Genomic DNA, 21,509 nt, shown 5'->3' with positions numbered 1-21,509 from the left:
CATAAACATTGAAAAAGAGGGAAATGTGCATAATTTCAGGGGATCCATTTCAATGGTTGTTGCCGACAATCTGGCTGCACATGGCATCGGGGGATTTCAGGAAAGCTTCAATACACAGCGTTTCTGTAGATTTTGCATGATCACCAAGGATGATGTGAAAAACCATTTCCGGGACACTGGTCTTGTTCTAAGGAATAGAAATTCCTTCAATGAACAAGTAGAAATAGTGGAGCAATTGCCAGATGCTGCAAGTGTATATGGAGTGAAGAGAAACAGTCCATTGAACCAGCTAGAACACTTTCATGTTGTGGATGGTCTTCCATCGGACATTGCCCATGACCTCTTTGAGGGCATTATTCTCGATGTCATGGAAAAAGTAATTCTTCACTGTGTCCATGAAGGATTTTTCTCTCTAGAGTTCTTAAATGAACAGGTAGAAAATTTTCCTTACTCTGGAACTGACAAAACTAATAAGCCATCAAAAATGGCCACCGAAGTTGGGAAATTCAAGGTGAAACAGAAGGCAGTACAATCTTGGTGCTTTCTCCGCCTTTTGCCATTGATGGTTGGCGATAAAGTGCCTGTAGGTGACAAAGTGTGGGCAATTCTCCTCCTCCTTCAAGATGTAGTACAAGTAAGCACCTCACCTCAAGTAGATCTCGCTCTCTGTCTCTTTCTAGGAGACTTAATAGAAATGTTCTTGAAGAAGTACTTCGAGGAGTTTCCAGAGGTTTCCATGAAACCAAAGTTTCACTACATCATCCACTATCCTAAACTAATGATGAAATTTGGTCCATTGGTACACTGTTGGACATTGAGGTTCGAGGGAAAACACCTCTACTTCAAAGAATTATCTCACCACACCAAAAATAGAAAAAACATGAGCAAGACTCTTGCTACAAGACACGAGTACTACCAAGCATGGTTGAGAACCAATACTGCTTATTTAGTGAAAGATGTCATTGAGCATACTTGTGGAAATCTTCTACCTGTGAGGCTGCTGTTACGACCAATTCAAGCCCTATTACTGCCCCTACTTGGGGAAAGTGAATCTGTCTATACCGCCAAGAAAGTGCAGTGTAATGGTACATGGTATGGTCAAAGATTGGCTGTTGCTGAAGGGACAACCCCAGAAGGATTTGTCCAGTTTGCTGTGATTGAAGTGTGTTGTTTAATTCATGGGGAAGTTTATCTCGTTTGCAAACAATCTGCAAATACTCGGTATGTACCACACATCCATGGATATGAATTTACTGTTACGGAGGAATTTGTTGTGAAGAAAGTGTCAGATCTGCTTGACCATTACTCACTTGGTGTTTACCAAAGTAACCTAGGAAGAACAAGGATAGTTGTGCCACGTCATTACATACAAACATTGGAGTTGTAAACAAGTCATGACACAATAAGAGAACAAACGTGTGATGTTTACGTGGTCAACAACAAGAAGAGAGGACTGATAGTTGCATCACTGTTGGAACACATCTTCTTTTCTTTTCACTTGCCACTAATGAGGACTTTATGGGTGGCACTCTTACATTACTTTCCCATTTATTTATTTCTTTCTGGAAGGTAGGAGGGCCTGATGTCTTGATCACAGCATAATTTTTCTCGAAGGATTTCTCAGTACTTTCTACTTTGACTGCAAAAAAGTAGAAATGTTTTTTTTACATTCAAACTTTTTTTGCAGTGTATCTGGGGATCTCTTGTTAACCTCATCTCTGTTAACCGGACCATTAATTATTTCTCAAAAATTGTCAAAAACTTTAAAAAAAGAAGAAGAAGTAATTGCAGTATTTTAATGACAAATCGGTTTCAGTGCAAAGGCACCCATCTCTTACTCTGATTACCCTCAAGTCAAGTCACAGTTTTATAAAGACTTTGATATATCATACATGTAGAACACGGTTTGTTTTGAGCTTGAAAAATCAAATACACTGTACCTGTACATGCACTCACAAAAGCTGCTGACAGGAGCTGATCAGTTATGTATTATTTTGAAATGAAATTGCATGTACGTGTAATTCATATATACATTCTCTCAACAATTGAATGTAAATGTTGATATTTCCACATAGATTCCTGTTGATCTATGGAAATCAACAAAGAAAAGTCCAATTTCAATGTAATGAACCTGATGGGAGCCACCAGGTGCGTGTTGTGGACATCAAAAAGAAAGCATCGGAGATATTCAACTTGGCAGTCGACCATGTCCAGGTCAAGATATGGGACCGAGGATTCGATGATTGGATCGATGGTGAGGATGACAATGAAGAAGTGGAGCATAACAGCAAAGTCCAGATAGCGCTTGCAGACATGGCAGATGCAGGCAGTAGGCCTATGGATGACATCCCAACCAGTGTGTCCCTTGCTTCATGTGGGTAAGTTTTTGGCACTTTTCTGGGGTGTATATTTATGTGGGTGCAAAAAGTTTGCATAATTTGAGTTAACATCATCACACTTTCTGACTCTAGCATACACTTACTCACGTAAGGGGAATTTCATGTAAATCAAATACCACAAATACATGAGAAAAGGTTAATTTACATCTGGTCAAAACATGAGAAATTGCGGAAATTGTCCACGATGGAATGATTATTTTTTTCATGGAATGTTTAATAGCTCATTACACATAGAATAATGAATTTGGATTCTTGTCACAAACATCAGACTAGGTTACTTCGATGAATTTTAAAGGAATATGACATGCAGACTGACCTTTGTTTTTAATATTGAATGAATTTTTTAAAAATCAATGGAAACTGGACAATGAAACTGTTATGCTATTGTATTAAGGTAAAGAATCTTCTTTTTCCCAGAACATCATCACCTACATTGTGTAGTTCTGTCAATTGGGTAAGGGACTACAGGCTACCAAGCTTCCCTGCCAGTATTTCTACCAAACTCGAGAACGGCCAAGCTCTAAAGGAGGGGGAGAGATCTGCGATGTTGGAGGCCATCTACAGCAGCGTTAGAAAGTACACTTAGTAAGTTAGAATCACTTATATATCTTTACATTTCAAAATTATGTAATGAAGTTCTTCAGTTGAGTCAATTTTTTCCAAAAGTGTAAGTGACTTGCAGTATACCTGAGCTTGTCTTACATACGCAGTGTGGACTTCCGAACAAAAGACGTCCACATAATGTAGGTAGCAGCGACGAAGTGTGGACTTGCCCACGTCCACACAGTGTTTCCCCATTTCTGGAAAACAGGTTTAGAGGCATTTTTGGGTTAGGTTTATCTGTAGCAGAATGAAGAGAAACACTAAAGGGAATCATTGAAAAAAAATTGGGTTGTAAGAGTTTTCACAGTTTGAGAAAAATGAGTTTTTCCACTGGTGTTCCTTAACTACACGAAATGAAAGGAAAGTCCACACTAGGTATGTGAAACAAGTCTGGGTGTGTGCGTGTGTGTTTGTGTACACACAGTAAATCTTTGTTATGTTAGATGATCGGTACATTTGATCAATGGTACTCCAAGTAACACCCGAGTTCTCCATCTCTACTTTTTTGTTGAATTACGTCAGTAATCACTGGAAATGTCTTCCTGGTCTAGTCCATTTCTTGAGCTTCTATAACCCATTGGTCTAGTAGATTCCCCTCCCCCCAACAACTCAAGCCAAAAATGGACACAGTTTCTGTTGCATTTCTAACACTGTTTTATGTTTCCTTCTATTTCAAAACAGCTACCCAACTTCAACGCAGTACAGCCAGATTATACAGTTGTTGTTTGACCGCTTCACCAAATTGGCGGGCCAGCCAGACATGTCGTTGGATAATGCAAGAGTGAGTTACAGTTATGTGTTCATTTAAAACTCTACTTTAACATCAAAATTTGATGGAAATGCATTCCTTGTAAACACTTCAAACACTCTAAATTCCTCCAGAGGAAGAAATTGACCCAAATCTCACCAAGGTATCTTGTACAAATAGTACAATAATGTTCTCCCAGTGAAGAAGATGCTCTGTTGTGCAACATGTCTTGTTTGCAGAAGAAGCATGACAAATCTAATTGCAATTTTAATTTCTCCAAATAGTTGTCCAGTGTGTATAGTTCAATTCAATTCAATTCAATTTATTTATTCATCATGTCAGCTAAATTCTACTTCTCGGTTTGCACATAAAATTCAAATACCTTGCTGCCAAGTACTATTGGGACGTTAAATTATAATCACACAATGACAGTTTATAAAAATAATGTCTCCTGTACATTTTCTTGAGAAATATGGTAAAGTAGAGCCATTATAGAATTGTAATGAGATTATGCAGAACTGTACAAAGACATTGAACAAAAACAAACAACTAAACAGTGCTTTTGCGCAGCTTGATCACTCGGTTTTCTATTTCATACTAAATTTTTTTTTTTAAAGCTCATCAATTATCAAGGCTCTTTTTCATATCAGGTCCTGTGGAAGTACAGACTACAGTACAAGTTTGCAAACTCACGAAGGCGTGAGGACAGTAATGTCCCTGTTGTCCTCCATCGCAAGAGGAAGTCTGCAGACAACCAACCAACAGCGGTCCAGTCTACCAAGAAAACGCCACCACAGTGGGGCATTGCTAACTACCAGCCAGCCAGGCCATCCTCAGAAGATGATGCATCCATTGCAGCTCATATCAAGTGGATGAAACAGGAGACGTCCAAACGCAAGCCTGATTGTGACAGGATCAAGATTGCAATGAGCATGACCCTTGCTGATCGGCGACAGCAAATAACAAAGGATGGTGCCTCAATCGAGACAATTCAGAAAACCTACCCCTGGCTTTTTGATGAAGAAGAGGTTGGTGGAATTTTCATTTTTGTAAATTTGACGGTCATGCCCACTTTGCTGTGGTATTGCCCAAGTATATCTTAGAGCCTTTACACTAGCTCAATCTCTGAGTTGACACAGATTTTGAACACAAGTGCCATGTTAACACTGACATGTTTGAAACCACTAATAACCCTTTGTCAACCTGGAGATTAGTTCCACTATGGGTTGAATTCAACCCTGCTCTTGTCCAGTGTAGAGATTTATTTTGCCTGGGTTGAAAATGGTAGTGTGAAATGAGCATGGGTAAATTCAGCCTCAGATTGGGCTTTTTTTTGATTTTTCTACTTTGAGGTTACAAAAGTTATGCAAAAGCATGCTTTATACACCAATGTAAATAATCATTTGAATGAAATAAAAATACTGATTGAAATTGCATGTCGACTGGTATGACCTCATTGTATAATACACGTGTTCATGTTCTTTGACAGTTTTCTCCAACCCCTTGTCCCACAGATCCCAATGTGCATTTGTATATCCATGACATTCCTGTCCAAGGCAGGACACATGACTCCTGCAATCAGTGATATTGGCACCCGCATAAGACTTGTACAATGAATAGTCTTACCTCCCTGGGTAAACACTATCTATAGGTACTTGGCACTGTGATGGGTTTTGCTATGGCCACCTCGTTTGCATGCCTCTTTATGTGTGACCAAAAAAAACCCTGTCTGTTTGCCACATCACCTTGTCATCCCTGGATCTGGTGTCAAGATACATCTGGACCACATTAATTTCTTCCACAGGACCATGACGTTTATATCAGAGTATGTCACAATTCACCATGTAATTCGCACTCTAAGACAGGTATAGTATTCAGCCTGGCACTGCGACTCGAAAGGATTTGTCCTAATGATTCTGATTTCTCCCATTATACACAGGTACTGAAGAATTGCTTGGTTGCCAGTGCATGGTCACAGATTCCGCCAATTGCCGGACCAAAGCTTTCTCAAGAAATTGTTTACCAAAATACATTACTGATAGCAGTTAGAAGGACCTGACATCCTGATCTAAAGAACGTCTTTCTCTTTCTGAGAAAATCAGCATCCACTTTTTACATTCAAAAATCCTTTCTAATCAACAGATGCAGAATGAATTTAAACGCCTTCACGAAGAGGGGATAAAAGAACTCCTCGAGGCAGGATTGACGAAGTACGGGAGTGCCATCATAGAGCTTAGTAGGAACTTGAAAAAGGAGCAACCCTGTCTTCAAGAGGCTCTGTCAGCCATCGGTCTTCAGCGTGAGGAGAAGAGTCGAAGAGGTAATAATATGTAGGTCCATTTTGATGGGTTGTTTGTGGCCATAATGTTGGCAATGTTTAAGATATTATCTGGTGTGTATATGCAAGTAGCACTTGGCTGTTTTTGAGTTGGGCTATTTTATTAACGTTAGGACGGCCCCATGTTTTACTCCTAGCAAACATTCTTTTTATGGGCTATATCTTCATCGAAAGATTCTGCTAGGATTGAAATGTCGGGCCCTCCTAATATTAATCATTAAAATTTCAGGTCATTTTAGTTGGCAGTTGTAAATAAAACGAACTTTTTTGATGAGTTTTGGGTCCATGCTCTAAATTGGATGTCCTGCACAGGGGACAATAAGTCATGGGCCTCTGTGTACACAGGCTCGATCTACTTTTGTATGTCTCAGGGGTGGGTATAAATGCATAAACAAAAAACAACTTGTTGCTTATTTGTGTTAACTATAGGCTAAAACATTGCATTCACAAACACTGGAAAAAAATTGATAATGATTTTTTGATGACTCTAAATCAGCCCATTGTTTCTTATTAGTAGTAATTTTTAGCTTTTTTTTTACAGAAGCAACTTGCACTGCTGCAGCTCTTGGGATACCATGCTTGCTGAAGGAGCAGGTCAAAGACATGATCGTGTTTGGAGAGGAAGCAGTAAGTTAAACATGTTTATATAACTGACATGCAGATCCTTGTCATTTGATTGGTGGAACTCACATACATAGCATTCCTTACTGCTCCCATTTACGACAGGGCTCAAAAGTCCCATGTGTCCATGGTGAATGGGATTATCTGTTCAACACTTAGGATTATCCTTGTTCGCACGGCTTTTGAACAGTCGACCCTCACTAAATTTGCAGCAGAGCATTGCAGATCAAAACCTGAGAAGGTTGTGACCCGATTGGTGCTGCTTGACAACCACACATAGACATGGCAGGGAAGTCAACAGATGTGCCAACGTAGATGCCAACATCTTTACATTTTACCCTGACGCAAATACCATCTCATCTTTTTACCAAAAAAATCTTGATGGGGAAAAATTTGGGTAATTTTTTTGAAGATGTTTTGCTGGGTATGCCTGTCAGAGTTTTGGGCCATGTGTGCCAGGTCACTACTCCCCCCCCCCGCCACCCTCGCAATCTTTAGAAATCACTACCCCTGTTGTACGTGGTCTAGCTGGTGGGTTTTTTTTTCAGCCTTAATTTAAATCACCTCAATTACATGTACAAGCCTACATTCCTCACTTGTGTTTGTTTTGTATCTACAGACAGACGGTGTGCCAATAATATGTGGTGACGAAGAAGATTTGGCCTCATGCAGCACCTTCAGTGTAGAGATCGATGGGACGATTGTGAGCTCGTCAAAAGATGTGCTCTCAGCCATGGCAGTCTACCTCGCAAGTTTCTATGTTTTCAATTTAGCTTACCCCACCCGTCTCAAGAGGACACTGACATTTTTCCAGAAGGGAGTTCTTAATATCCAGGATAACTTGAAGCCTGAGAGAGTTGTGATCTCCCTTCTGGAGAAACTCAGTCAACTCATGTAGAATACATGTAATCTTCATGTAAACGTGCATGCAGTTTATTGGAATAAGCCCCTTACTTTCTTATCAAAGCTGTGTTTGCAATGGACTTACTTGTTTTTTGTGTGAAATGTATCTGGACGATGTGAAGATTTCCAATGGGTAAATCCTGCCGTTTGTTTGCACTTGGATGTTTGATTGGAGGGATCTTACCCAGAGTATAAAATACATATAACTGAGCTGGCCAAAATTCCCCAAGCAATATTATTCCCATTTGTTGTAACGTTTGACATGTTTGATCAGGTTGAACATTGTTCACTGAAATCAGTGAATAATAGATTGTTGCAAATTACAAGATTTCTAATGTTATCCATATTATATCTGACATGACATCAAAAGTCAACACGTACATAGTACATGAGCACAACAAACTCCTGTGCAGCACATGCTCAGAGTTCTTGTGCATTGTGACCTTGCTGTGGTGGAATGTACAGGTTTCCATGCTGTTTACCAACTCGCACATTACTGTCTTAGTAAAAGTAGCCACTGGATACAGGCAAGCATAACTGAGAGGGGAGTTCCCAGGCTGTCCACACTGTACTTGAAATGGGTAAAGTAGCCATCATCTCAGACAGTTTAACTATAACATCCAATGCAAGCATGGCTTAATAACTTAAACTGACTTGACCCTCATAACAGCGGATAGCACATTAATTAATGCAAAACACTGTTATCTTTTGGAATCTTTTCACTGTTTTACTGCACTTTGAACTGTATGTAAAGCAAAAGGTTTTAAATGTTTTTTAAAACATGTTAATACGTTACTGAAAAAAGATCAAGCAGCTGCAAATTTTAACGGCACTCATGATTTTCCATAGAAAACACTCCTGAAAGACTTTCCATTGAGGTCAGAGATGCTGCAAATGAAATGAAAAGACTTGAATTGGGTCACTGCACATAAAAATACCCTGATGTCTTTTAGAGTTAATTACAGAAAGCCTTTGGTATTTTTGCTCAACTCTTACAGTTTGTTTACTGGATCACATACATGTATGCAGCATACATTCATCAGCATTTATAAAATATTGTATTCAAATTGTAAAGTTTCACGCCTGATTATCTTTGCGGGACAATTTTACTTATTTCTCCAAGAACTTGTTCTTGTTTTTTAGATCAAATTTTAATGTGCATTCAGTTTTCCAAAGTATCAGTGCTTCTTTGTTCTTTTGGCATCAAAGTCCTAAAATATTTTTTTTAGAGGGTTGGAAATCCATGTAATGTTTGCCACCCTCCCACCCAATGCTCATAAATTTATAGAAACACAGGTTTTATCATTTTGGGGACTTTCAGTTTAATTTTTCATTACATGAACTTTTGTTAGATTAATTGAGCTTTTCTAAAGTACCAGTCATACATGTATAGTGTCACTCTTTAGAATGAAGTGCGTGCTGAATTAAAGTCATGCTTCATACCCAGTTAATGAACTTACCAAAATTGAACAGAATATGTATTGATTTAGAGATTGAATATGTTCCACTTTAGAATGCATACCCTCTAAACCTCAAAAAACGTCAGGTGTATTCAAAATGTATTTCATCGTTCAAGGCATATGGGAGCACATTTCAAACATTTAAGAAGCAAATCATTGTACACCTGCAAAGCACTCTGTCGTTGATTACTTGTTGAAAGTTCTTAATTCAGTTTAATGTTATCCAGTATAACACATATGAAATTCTGGGAGCTCCATCCATTCATTTGTTGTACAATGTATTTATGAATTGGACAGGAAAATGTTATCCAATTAAATGGCATGTTTCACAGGAAACTGATTTCAGTTGTCTTTTTGTCTCTTGTCTTATAGGTGGAGTATGAGTATCATGCAGTGGCAGATCCAGAGAGCAGTACTTTGAGTGGCATGCATAATAATCCCAATTCCTCTCCTTGGACCAACAATAGTACAGCGTTCACGTACTGAACTTTGTGTGCAAATTAGTCTTCATGTGCTGTTCCACTCTACCCCCACCCCCTTCTCCATCATTCATAACCTTAACCACTACCAGCCCCCCCCCCCCCCCGAGGAAAACCAGTCCAGTCATGGACAGCCCCACCCCCAAAACCAGGCCCCACTACCCCCCCCCCCCCCCGCTACTATGGATCTGCCACTGCCGAAAAGCTGTATAACTAATGTGATCATTTCAGATTTCTGAATTACTAACTGTTAATCACTCAAAGCTAATTAGTAACAAGACTATTGTTATTAGTCAGAGGTTTAACTACTAAGTTCAAGAGTCGCTGGACTTAAAATAAGTCATTTAAGACTAGTTTCTGGTATTGTCGTATGACTAATAGTTTCTTGTCGGGATGTGACAAAGTTTTATTAGTAATCAAACTCCTTCTGACTACTGTTAATTAGTCAAAGCTAGCTAGTCACCCGACTATAGCATCATTAGTCACAGATTTAATTACTAAGCGCGAAAGTCGCTGGACTCAAGATTAGTCGTATGAAGCGGGTTTTTATCTTGTCATAGGACTAGCGTATTCATGTCAGATGTGACAAATTTTCATTAGTAATCGACACTATGTGACTTGTTTTAATTAGTCGTATGAGACACTGTTGTGGACTAATATTTTCAAGTCAAATTGACGAATTAATTTTAACAGTGTACGACTTATATCTTGTACGTACGTACAACTTATATCTCGTATGATCGACTCTTAACTCGTACCTACGCCTACTTATAACTCGTAAATATAACTTAATCTCGTACGTACGACTTATGAATTGTATGAACGTACATACGACTTGTATGTCGTACTTACAATCTCTTACGTAGGTATACGACTTATATAACTCGTACGTACGCCTTATAACTGGTATGTACGACTCATAATTCATACATACGCCTTATAATTTGTAACAGGTACTTACTTTGAACGCATCTCTTACGTACGACCTACAATTCATAACCCGTATGTACGAGATGTAACTCATACCTACGTACGATTTATGAATTGTAACTCGTGTGTACGACTTATATGTCATACACACAACTAATATCTCGTACGTAATTACGATTAATAACTTGTACGTACGCTTCATAACTCGCAAATACGAACGTATGACTTATGAATTGCAACCCGTATGTACGACTTATGTTGTACTTACGACTTATATCCCGTATGTACGACTTACAATTCATATAAGTGGTACGTACGAGATGTAACTCGTAGGTACGACTTATATGTCCCCATCAGCATATTTGTGTTTTAACATGCAGGAACAGAAATTACTGGAACGACTTCCATGTTGAACGGGATAGTAGGGGGTGGTGTCGCATTGGAATGTTTCGTCAAAAGAGTTCCATTGGGCTTTCTGCATATTACCTTCAAGTGGTTGCTTGGCAACAAACCATTGCTCGATTCGTGCACAAATGAGGACAGCACCAAGGCGAGAAAGTATAAATATCACCATGACAACCACGGTTGCAATTTGACGATTAACGACCTCGAGTTAACTGACGAGGGGCGCTACAGATGTGAAGCTCAGTATTCGGCTACGACGGTGTGGAAACATACATCATTGACAGTTAATGGTAAGTTAAAACTGGATACAGCTGTTTTAATTAAAACATATTATTCCCATTGTGTAGTTGCTGGTGAAGTGTTTGCGGTACAAATCTAGGATTGAGGGTCCAGCAACCACGATATGTGACACTACTTAGGTGACACGATGTTCCCTGTAGCTTTTTATGTGCGCGCGCTGATTTGACCTAAGGTGTTTAAATTTGTATAGGTGCCCATTCCGAAATGCACGCGCGCCTCCAATAAAAGTAAAAACGTGTGCAATAGAATTTTGAGTGTGACGATTCCCCGTTTAAAGTCTGGTCGCCCCATAAGTCGGCCAAAGAAATCTGGTGGTAGGCTTTCCATGGATTGCCATGAAAAACAACCCGTTTATCAAAGAAGGTGTTAACTGAACATAATAATCAGTATGTTTCGAAATCTGACCAGTATCCATGTTTCATAGCCAATGTAGCAAGAATATATGATGATTTACTTTACCGCACTGTTCTCAGAATCACTTCACTGTTCAGACGCAGTCACTTTATGAGGTATGTCCAAGACTATTGTGTGTTGCTCTTTTGCAACCTTGACTAACAAAAATGGATACCAGAATCTAGAAGACTAGATTGATAAATTAAAGTGTCTATTTGGGGGAGTTGCTGAATGCTCTAATTCAAATAAAGTTCTTTCATAACTATTGCCCTTCTTGTTTGAATTGTCATTTTGCCAGTTGTTATGCTTTTCCGCAGTGCCACCCAAAGATGTGCACATCATCAACGCCACTACCGGCGAAGTTTATAGCGGAGACGTGAACGTCGGACCGGGCACTGACCACAACTTCACCTGCCTGGCCGCAGACACCAAACCCCCGGCAGAAATCACTTGGACATTCGCTGGAAAGAACACAAGCGGAGAGACGAGGGTAGTTGGGACGAGATTGCATAACACCAGCAGCACGTTCACCGTGCCGTCGTTTCAGCCTGGTCAGCGGGGGAATCTAACGTGCACGGCAACTGGGGCAGGAGGGAAGGTGGTTACGAATATTCGGTTGCTCGGCAACTATGAAAAAACAGGTAATTGTGTGATTCTGTCAGTTCTTTGTGAGCTTGTCTTACATACGCAGTGTGGACTTCCGAACAAAAGACGTCCACATAATGTAGGCAGCAGCGACGAAGTGTGGACTTGCCCACGTCCACACAGTGTTTCCCCATTTCTGGAAAACAGGTTTAGAAGCATTTTGGGTTAGGTTTCTCTGTAGCAGAATGAAGAGAAACACTAAAGGGAATCATTGAAAAAAAATGGGTTGTAAGAGTTTTCACAGTTTGAGAAAAATGAGTTTTTCCACTGGTGTTCCTTAACTACACGAAAAGAAAGGAAAGTCCACACTAGGTATGTGAAACAAGTCTGGGTGTTTTTGTCCGTGTTTTCTCTAGCTCTTTGAATAACCTCTTAAACACGACAGCAGGCGACTACGAAAAGCACTTTCTAAGGTGGCATCGAACTAGTACAGCTCTTCCGGTTACCACGAACAGTTTGGTCAATTACGTAATATTTTATTTTGAATGAAACAAGCTCAAATTACCATTACACAGACCTTTTGATGTTCGCGGGTAAACCCTTTCATGCCACTTTCGGAGTTTGTTTCCCTTATAACGATCCAAATATAATGTGCTAAAATTCGTTTTGATATGTTTAGTAATTGTCATTACAATCGTGAAAATAGGTTTAGTTAGGGTCATTGTTCGAAGCTGTAACATAACACATGAATATCAATAAGGTTAATATCCATAATGGTGTGCAGTAAACATTTGTACCATCGCCTCCTTCACGAGTTATTCATTAATAATTAACACACTTTTTAGGCTGGCTTCCAGATTTGTCGACAGTGAGACCCAAGCGAAGTCACGCCGAGTTAAGCTAATGAATTGCTAATAACGCGCTACGTCACCGTTGCTATAGATGACTGTCCAAGTGTTGTTTTGCTCAGCTAAAATCCGAGTCGAACGTTACCTTAGTAGAACGTGAAACACAAGCGTTTTTAACAACAGATGAAGCTGAAATTCGGAATGTATGTAGATGATATTAGTGTTCAACTATTCATGAAGTTTAATCTGGTAAGGATTTCTAAAAAATGAGATAACTAAATAGTTTTGAGGACCCTTTCGAACAATTCTTCCCAGACGTTTAGGTAATCTGTACCAGTTAACAGTACTCATGTTTTTGCATCATTAACGGCGATTTTTGTTTCACTGACATTAAGGTTAGGATTTTATTGTAATTTAACATTCAAATCATACTGAATGTAGATTTTTAACGGCATAACGCTCAAAAAGTGAGGTTTCTTTGAAGGTGAAATCACTTCACTTCTCTGTCTGTGGCGTTCAGTAACGTAATCTGATTCACTTTCCTTATCAACGCGCATTGCAGAGCCTAGGCAACCGGAGGACTGAGTATGGACGTTGCGCGTGTTCGCATGAGCCTTGGGGACAATGTGTTATTGATATATTTCTTTAAAAAAGATAGATATGTGATTTGAAAACTTTTAAAAAAGCAACTGCTAATTTGTTAGTAAATATCCTACTTGTTTGTAAATTAAATAGTATCCTGTTAAATCGTAGCACCAGAAAATATGAAATTATGTTATAACGTTGGGTCGGACAGAAAAAGCGTTGTGAAAAACGGCTTTCTTTCAACTATTACATACATTCGAAAGTAAGACGCTATTTACCCCGTGCATATGTTCGGCTAGGCACGTACATGTGGGCCGAAATATTCTTGAATATTTTATATGTACTTTTTTAATACTTTTTTTTTAAACCTCTGAGTGGTAACACTGATTCTCTATATTTTTTTCTGAATGACTGCGTTTTTACAGTTCCGTTATTTGCTCCAAAATATTTTTATCTGGAAAAACAAACTTTCGGTGAAAAACCCTTTACAAATTTGGTAAGATGAGACAAAAAGTTTTAGAAAGGATTTGATTTAAAAACCAAATTCTTCAGGTTTCAGTCTGAATGTGACTGTATTGTCACCTTCAATGTGGAATTAGTTATCAGAAATAAGCTTTAATTTAGCGTATATTTGATTTTCTTTGACATTTTAACTTGAATCTGATTGATGTGTTAAAGATGGAAAGGGGGAGTTTGAAACTACAGGGCCATCCCAAAACGACAACGGAGTTTCCGGATCAACAATTAACACAACGAGTGAGTTTATGTTTTAACTTAATTTGCGCCTCACGTTCTATAAAGACGGCCGATGTTATCAACTGAGGATAAAATCGCGGGGAATGGGAGTACATTTTACACAATGTAAAGACTCCGATTGCCGAATCAAATGAGCCCTTTAGGTGGAAAGTACCCGCCTGACAAGTGAAGTGCATTGCATGTAGATATTGCACTAAATGTTGGAATAGTGTTTTTTTTACCTCAGGCTTCGTTGGTTAGCAATTTATATTTTCAGTACATCGACCTATCTGTATATTAGGTGATGTATGGTTCACTGCTGCTCAAACTATTAAACAGCAAAAGTTAATGCCATTGGGATTAAGAGTCAATGAATTTGGCTTCATGAACACGTGAAGATGTTGAGGGTCATGTTTGATTTGCTTAAATTTTTTTAAAGGAATTCTAAGTTGCTCTTAATATATTTTAATTCATGTTTATAAACAGTGTAGGCCCTCATGTGCAATTGTGTATGTACATTTGTCTTGCTTTCAGTTTACACTCGTATCGTGCCACGTGGACGTCGATCCCATTTTCAGGAAGAGCTTCCGGATATCTGAAGCACAGAAATATCAACTTATATAATACAAAATATTTCTTTTTCAGCAAGCCTCCAGAAAAAAAGCACCAGCTTAAAAATATCAATAATTATGGGATTACTTTGTTTGAATTTACTCATGAGATATTGCCTCTGATGTGAATCACAAATATTAAAACCAAAAACAATACTCTAATTGACCAATATCAGGCTGGAATTGTGTATCAGGGCACTATTGACTCTTATGTCTTCTCAGGGCACTATTGACGCTTATGTCTTCTCACAGATTTGTGGTGGCCTTTAAAGCAACTTGTCCGACACAAATTACGACAAAGTAAACTTACAGACTTTTCCAATACAAGTTGAATTTATAAATGACCCCCTAAAATGGTGACAGTAAACAGGATGTCCTAGTCTTTTGTCTTTTCGATTGTTCAATTTTCCTTTGTAGTCAGTGAAAAGCTACAGAATGATTTAACAACTATCAGCAATTTTTAATTTACCAATGTGCATTCGGATTATTGGCTTTGTGTTCATTAGGACGTTAATTAAATAGGTTTTTTTCTCAATTCATATTCAGACCCCTCGATGCAGAGTCAGTCGATTGTTACCTTCATTGCCGTCGGTATCGCGGCTGGATTTCTGCTGGTGCTTGTTGCGGCTATTGTCTCATGGCAACGCCGAAAGAGTAAGTTTGTTTGCAAGTCTTGTTTACTGTAAACTCTGCCTTTGATACTGCTGTCTAACTACCGAGCTATGGCTTTGCTGCTGCCAGACAGCTGCACCTTTTTGGGGGTCAGTTGCAGCTGTTAGTAATAATGTGCTGATATTCAATGCCTTTGGACTTATTATGTACACTTTACGTCATCAATTTGATACCACTGACCTGCTTAGGAACCTCAAGATTTCTCTCATATTTACGGTGGACATTTTAGATAGCTTTTTTTCCCCTGCCACCTAGCGCCGAATACTGGGGACACCACATTGATGTAGGAGTAATCAACAATTAACACGTGCTTTTACATCATAGTGTGCGTACGGGTGAGGTCAAATCCTAAATTAGTGCCAACATCAGGATCAGTTTCCTGTTAGTTCAGCCCGTGAAACAATCTTGAATATTTTTTTTTTGAGATTTGAAAGCTTACAAATATGGATAATCTAAACATAACACCATTGTTGATTGTCCAGAATGTACTACAATAATATTTGCGTTTCGAATGTAAAATTCATATAGATGTGTACACCAGGAAACAAATGCATCCTGTATAGTCATTATGTAAGTTCTGATGGCCGCTTAACATATCGAATATGGAGGTGATTTTATTGTTATATGAGTTTGCATTGTTTGTGGGTTAAAGTGCAAAATCGGAAAAACGAAAGTGTACACATTGCAGTTTTGCAATGAATCGAGGTAACAATGACGGTAATAATAACAGAAACCATTGTAGACGTTTGTTCATGGTTTGATTTTGGTTATTTTTATCTACAGATAACATTGCCTCCGATGGAAACCAGTGAGTAAAATGTATTTTAAATATTGACAGTTTTGCTTTGACAATGATTTATTGGAATTAGTAATGCAGGTCAGTTTCTTTTTGGGCTGACACGAAAAGTCTTCGTTTCACTATTAGTCGCTGATGCATATTTCATTTGTTTCAACCGTTATTATGTTCTAATGACAATTTATTTGCGAGCATTATCACAGCATGCTTTAAAACTTTGCAAGCTGGAATAAAGTCACAAACGAGGTCTTCCACGTAAAAACAAGTACTGCAAGTACTGTACTGCAGTATACTGTTCCTAAACTCAATCTTGTGAAAGATCACCCCAAAAATGCTTGACAATATTACAAACACCTTACATAGATGGCTCTTTGTTTATTTAAATGAGAACAAAACTGTTCAGTTAAGTTACTTTTGTGCATGTACGGAAGTGCATTTAGGACATGACAAAAAAACAACAATTCGGCCCACTTTTTCGTCGGGTGGTTTACTATTTCAGCCGGGCGGATTACTATTCTGCCCGGGCAAAATACTTTTTCGCCAGGGTGGATTACTATTCCGCCTGAACGGATTACATTTTGAGTCCTTTTTTTTTTAGCTCAAAACAGCTGAAATTACCCCATTTAAGGAATTAATAGAAATTTGCAAGTATTTTAAGAACATTTTTGGGTGCTCAATATTTGTAAAAACGTTTGTTGGATAATGGGGCTGTTAATTACTCTTTTTTAAGTCGGGGGAGGGGGTTGATTTGGAACCAAGTTGTCTTCAAAACAGTTCATATCATTAATTTGAAATTTGAACTAAACACCTGACAGAAAGTGGTACATATTACCGTGACGTCATTGTCACGTCATCAGGTGTTGCAATAATAGGTTTTTAACGTGGTATTTTGTTCATTTATAAATCATAAACTAAACGGAAACAAATCATGTTGAAGTTGTTATATTTGTGTTTTCTCCAAAGATGGATTTTGTTTTCCGAACGAAATTTAAAAGAATAAAACGCCCTCAAACAAATACAATTTGTGCTTGCTTTTTTTTTGAAGCCTTCATACTACTCTGTGTCAGAATGTTTAGTCCAAGTTTATGATATGAACCGTTAATATGAAATCATTCAACCCCCCCCCCAACTTAAACAAGTGAGATGAACAGCTCTGTTACCAAACAAAACAAAAATAAAAATACTGAGCGCCCCAAGATTTGCTTACAATTCTAGCAAACTGATACTAATTCCAAAAAAAATTGGTTAATTTAAACTTTTTTGAGCTCAAAAACAGCTCAAAATGTAACCCGCACTGGCAGAATGGTAATCCGCCCGGGCGATTTAGTAATCCTACTCCTTGATTTAATTATAATATTATTCAAGGAGTTCATGCTTGTTTAATATCAAGTTCATGTTCAAGTTTTTATCTGGTAACATATTCGAATAATTATATTTTCATTGAAATTGTTGATTTGATTTATTTTGTGGACGAATCATACTTTATCCCTCAGTGCAATCTCGATGATTGTAACGATTATTACAAAATATACTGACCTTTTGATGTCAATCAAATTATTATCAATTATTTATTTTAAACATTACCACTTTGAAGTGTTTTATTTTGTACAATTTAAATGGGGACCGTATCTTATTTCATTTTTGTGTCAATTTCGTATTAATTGATTTTTGTTTCTAAATTCAATTGTCATCTTGATTCGGCATGTGCCGCCACGATGATCTTTAATAAACCAGTCTTTCCATCTATCTATATATATATATAATCCGCCGGGGCGAAATGGTAATCAGCCCAGGCGAAATAGTGGGCCGCATTTTTCGTGGGGGGGAGGGGTAATGTCCTAAATACGCTTCCGTACCAATGGTATGACTCTAAAAGCTTTATTTTAATAACAATGTATGGCTAACATGATATTACAGGCCTGTAGTTCGCTACACACGGACTGGAACCGACAGGCCCACGGCGTCTGTGAGTCCTGTCTTGAACACAGTCGTAGGATCATCAGGTAAACTAAGCTAAGTGCCTGAAGGCGAAGCTGTTCGTGCTACAGGGTGGGCTGTTCGAATTCAAAACTAAAACGGAAATAAGAAAGACTAAAGGGATAAACCCCTGAAATGACACCTTACACACATCAAACAATGATAACGATTTTGTTGCAATCATTAAAGAATGACGGTTCGATCTTTGATCAAAATTATGTTTCGATGTGACAGGATACAAGTTTGCTTGTATTTAAAATCAAATTATTAAGTTTTTACAACAAAATTAAATCAAGCTGCTTCAATTTGATTGGTACAATCAGGATTCAAGAGTGAAAACTATTTGGTCAGACGGCCTTTAAAAAGGTAATTTTAAGAGATGCCACTCACAGAACTTTGTACTTTATTTTATTACAAGTTGCGGAAAATATCTACGAGGAAAATACGTTCCTTCCAAGTAGCCATTCGCTTCCTGCTACGACAGCGCCCTCTAGCAGTGGCATTCAAGCAACAAGGAACTTCCGACGTTACAATTCCGGTAATCAGTTAATAGAGTTACTCAATAAAGTCAATGGTTAAGTCCACTCTTCGGTTAGTTTATACACCGAAGTGTTGCGTTAAAACATGTTCATACCCGATCAACCTCTACTTAGTGATATGCGACCAACACTTCATGTGTGCATCCGGAAACATCATTAAAATTGGTTTGTGTTTTGCAGGATAATTTTGGACGTGCCTCACTTCTTCAACCTATTTCAACGAGTTTAGATGTTCTGGTTTTCAAACTGATGATCAAACTGATGGGTTTTTTTTTGCCTTGCTTTTTTTTCAGGCAATTGGGTAGTGGAGACTGTTGTCCTCCCTGGCCCCCTGGCGCAAAGCGATATGCCGACTACCAGCGACCAACAACCAGCCGCCACCATTTCTAAGGAAGTATGTAAATTTAAACGAATACATTCTTTCAAGTTATCAAAACAAATATGCATTATGGTTACATTTCCGTCACAATTTAAAATGTGCATACATTTTTTTTGTCAAATAATCCAATTTTTTTAAATGCGCAGTCGTGATATTTGCATTAAACGCAGTCATTTCTACCTATTTGTCTTGGCAGGTCCTCATTTACGCAGACGTCCATCACACCAAGGCACGCCCATTGGACGTCCCACCCATCCGCACGGCGCCTCCCACACAGTATGCAGACATCGACAACGTCCTGTTATCAACTCCTGTCGAGACCCCGCCTCTTCTCAGAGACGAGGCTCCAAGCTTGGGTGCTGAGGGGCTGATTCTAGATAGTTTGCAAGAAGAGGGCCTTGAAGAGAGGGCTCCGCCCCGCCCCCTCCGGGGTAACCCGATCCCTCATCTGGTACGGGATTGGCAGATCTAGACTTAAGTCTCTAGAGTGTGCGTGAAAAACCGAAATGAGCAGTTTGAGGATCACTGGGCGAGCAGCCCAATAAGACCCGTATACAGTCAGACGAATATTTTACAACAATCTTCACTTTCGCTTGTATATTTTGTAAAAAAAAGAAGAGCTTTCTAATGTCAGATGGACACAACTTTATTCTTAACAAATACACATCTTTTTTTGGTGGTAAAAATGAAAAAAGGTCACTTTCGCTTGTAAATTTTGAAGAAAAGAAAGAGCTTTCTAATGTCTAAGGAAAATAGCTTTATTCTTATGACAAATTCACATCTTCATTGTGGTAAAAGTGAAGAAGAAAGTCACAGAAAATGGAAACACTTGTGAGGAAAGGTATTTGCATGACCTTTGACAACAAAAATACTTTTTCCAGCCGTAGATTTCCACGCTTGAAATTAACACACACACTGAAAATAAAAGACGGGCCTGTTCAGTTGAAAGGTACAAGTGGATGACATGCGTTGTGAACACGCTTTAGCTAAAAAAAAAACATGTTTGCTTTCGAGGATCAGAATCTCAAGACCGCTTGCTTTTTTTGTCGTTGAATAATCCTTACGTCATGTACTTGAAAATCAGCGTTCGAAAAAAAAAATCGTCTGTTCGAATAATTGAAACAGTAATCGACACGAAAGAAAATAATCGAAAGAAACAAAATTACCGTAAACTTGCGGTCCTATAATGAATTAACATTTACTGCATATTGCGTGTAATCTGTAAATAAATGTTTCTTGTATCTCAAACTGTTTCAATTTCAGTTGGCCTATTTGACAATATCCGCTTGTTAGTTAAACTTTTGTTTTTAAACGGAAAATAAAACGCAGTGGTTGTTGACGTTTATAGGGTTAAATTCGGTTTCAGTCGAACAACACAATTGGGAGTATAGTCGAGAGGCTGTTTTATGTTACAGTATAAATTAAAATTGAAAACTATTTCAGCGTTCATCATCATGATCATCATCATCAACTCGGCCACAGTAATGTTGAAGATCAATAAAGTAGCCAACATTTTAATTTCAATTCAAATTATTTGTATTTTGATGTTATCACACTAGTTCAGGATGATTTTTTTTTCATAAACAGTCCATGAAATTAGTGTAATATAATACGAAATTTATTTAAGGAAGTCATAAAACAATATAACGCTATCGACTGTATTGTAGATATAGACTTTACTAATGCGTGTACAAAACTTCTGTTATAATTCGCTCTATAGCTGAATGTAAAGCATAAACAATAATGACTTTGTCTTGTAAATGAGAGATGTCTGTTAATAATGTAAAACATTCTGTTTTATCATCACAAGAGGGCGCCGTTTAAAATAAAGTAACGTGGTGCTGGCCTCGCTTGGCTTCGTATGGTTGTACATCATGTAGCTTTTGTTGTGAACCACCTCGACTCAAGCATGTTGTCTTTTCTGTTGGGTCTTAAAAATGCTGCTGTTTGCTTTTGGTGAGTTGCCTCGTCTTAAATTATCCTCTTTATTTACATGTGCTAAGAAGTTGCAAGAGTGTTTTTTGTAGCCATATTTAAGGTATATTTTTTGAAAATTATAATTTTATTTCTGACGGATATTCCTTGGGCTGTGATAGGGCCTGGGAGTGTCAGCGTGACATGGCGGCCATGTTTGCCCGGTTTTATTTTCTTGAATTTTAATTAAGTTTGGGACAAAAGTTTTGCAGTCGCTAAAGGTGTTTTG

At 38.3% G+C, this 21,509-nt stretch overlaps 1 protein-coding gene across 1 annotated transcript; it reads left to right on the top strand.

Moving 5' to 3' along the window:
• The first annotated feature begins 2,046 nt into the window (after positions 1-2,046).
• On the top strand, positions 2,047-16,427 carry LOC119735886. Its single transcript, XM_038209831.1, has 12 exons — positions 2,047-2,378; positions 2,817-2,984; positions 3,684-3,783; positions 4,401-4,778; positions 5,893-6,070; positions 6,630-6,715; positions 7,329-7,603; positions 9,445-9,449; positions 10,862-11,176; positions 11,897-12,220; positions 15,490-15,597; positions 16,399-16,427. Exons 1-12 carry the CDS (start codon positions 2,056-2,058, stop codon positions 16,425-16,427), a joined length of 2,289 nt encoding a protein of 762 aa, XP_038065759.1. The 5' UTR covers positions 2,047-2,055.
• Positions 16,428-21,509: the final 5,082 nt, after the last annotated feature.

The sequence above is a fragment of the Patiria miniata genome, unplaced genomic scaffold, assembly GCF_015706575.1.
Source record: "Patiria miniata isolate m_02_andy unplaced genomic scaffold, ASM1570657v1 HiC_scaffold_29, whole genome shotgun sequence".
NCBI lineage: Eukaryota > Metazoa > Echinodermata > Asteroidea > Valvatida > Asterinidae > Patiria > Patiria miniata.
This window is presented reverse-complemented; position numbering and strand designations above follow the sequence as displayed.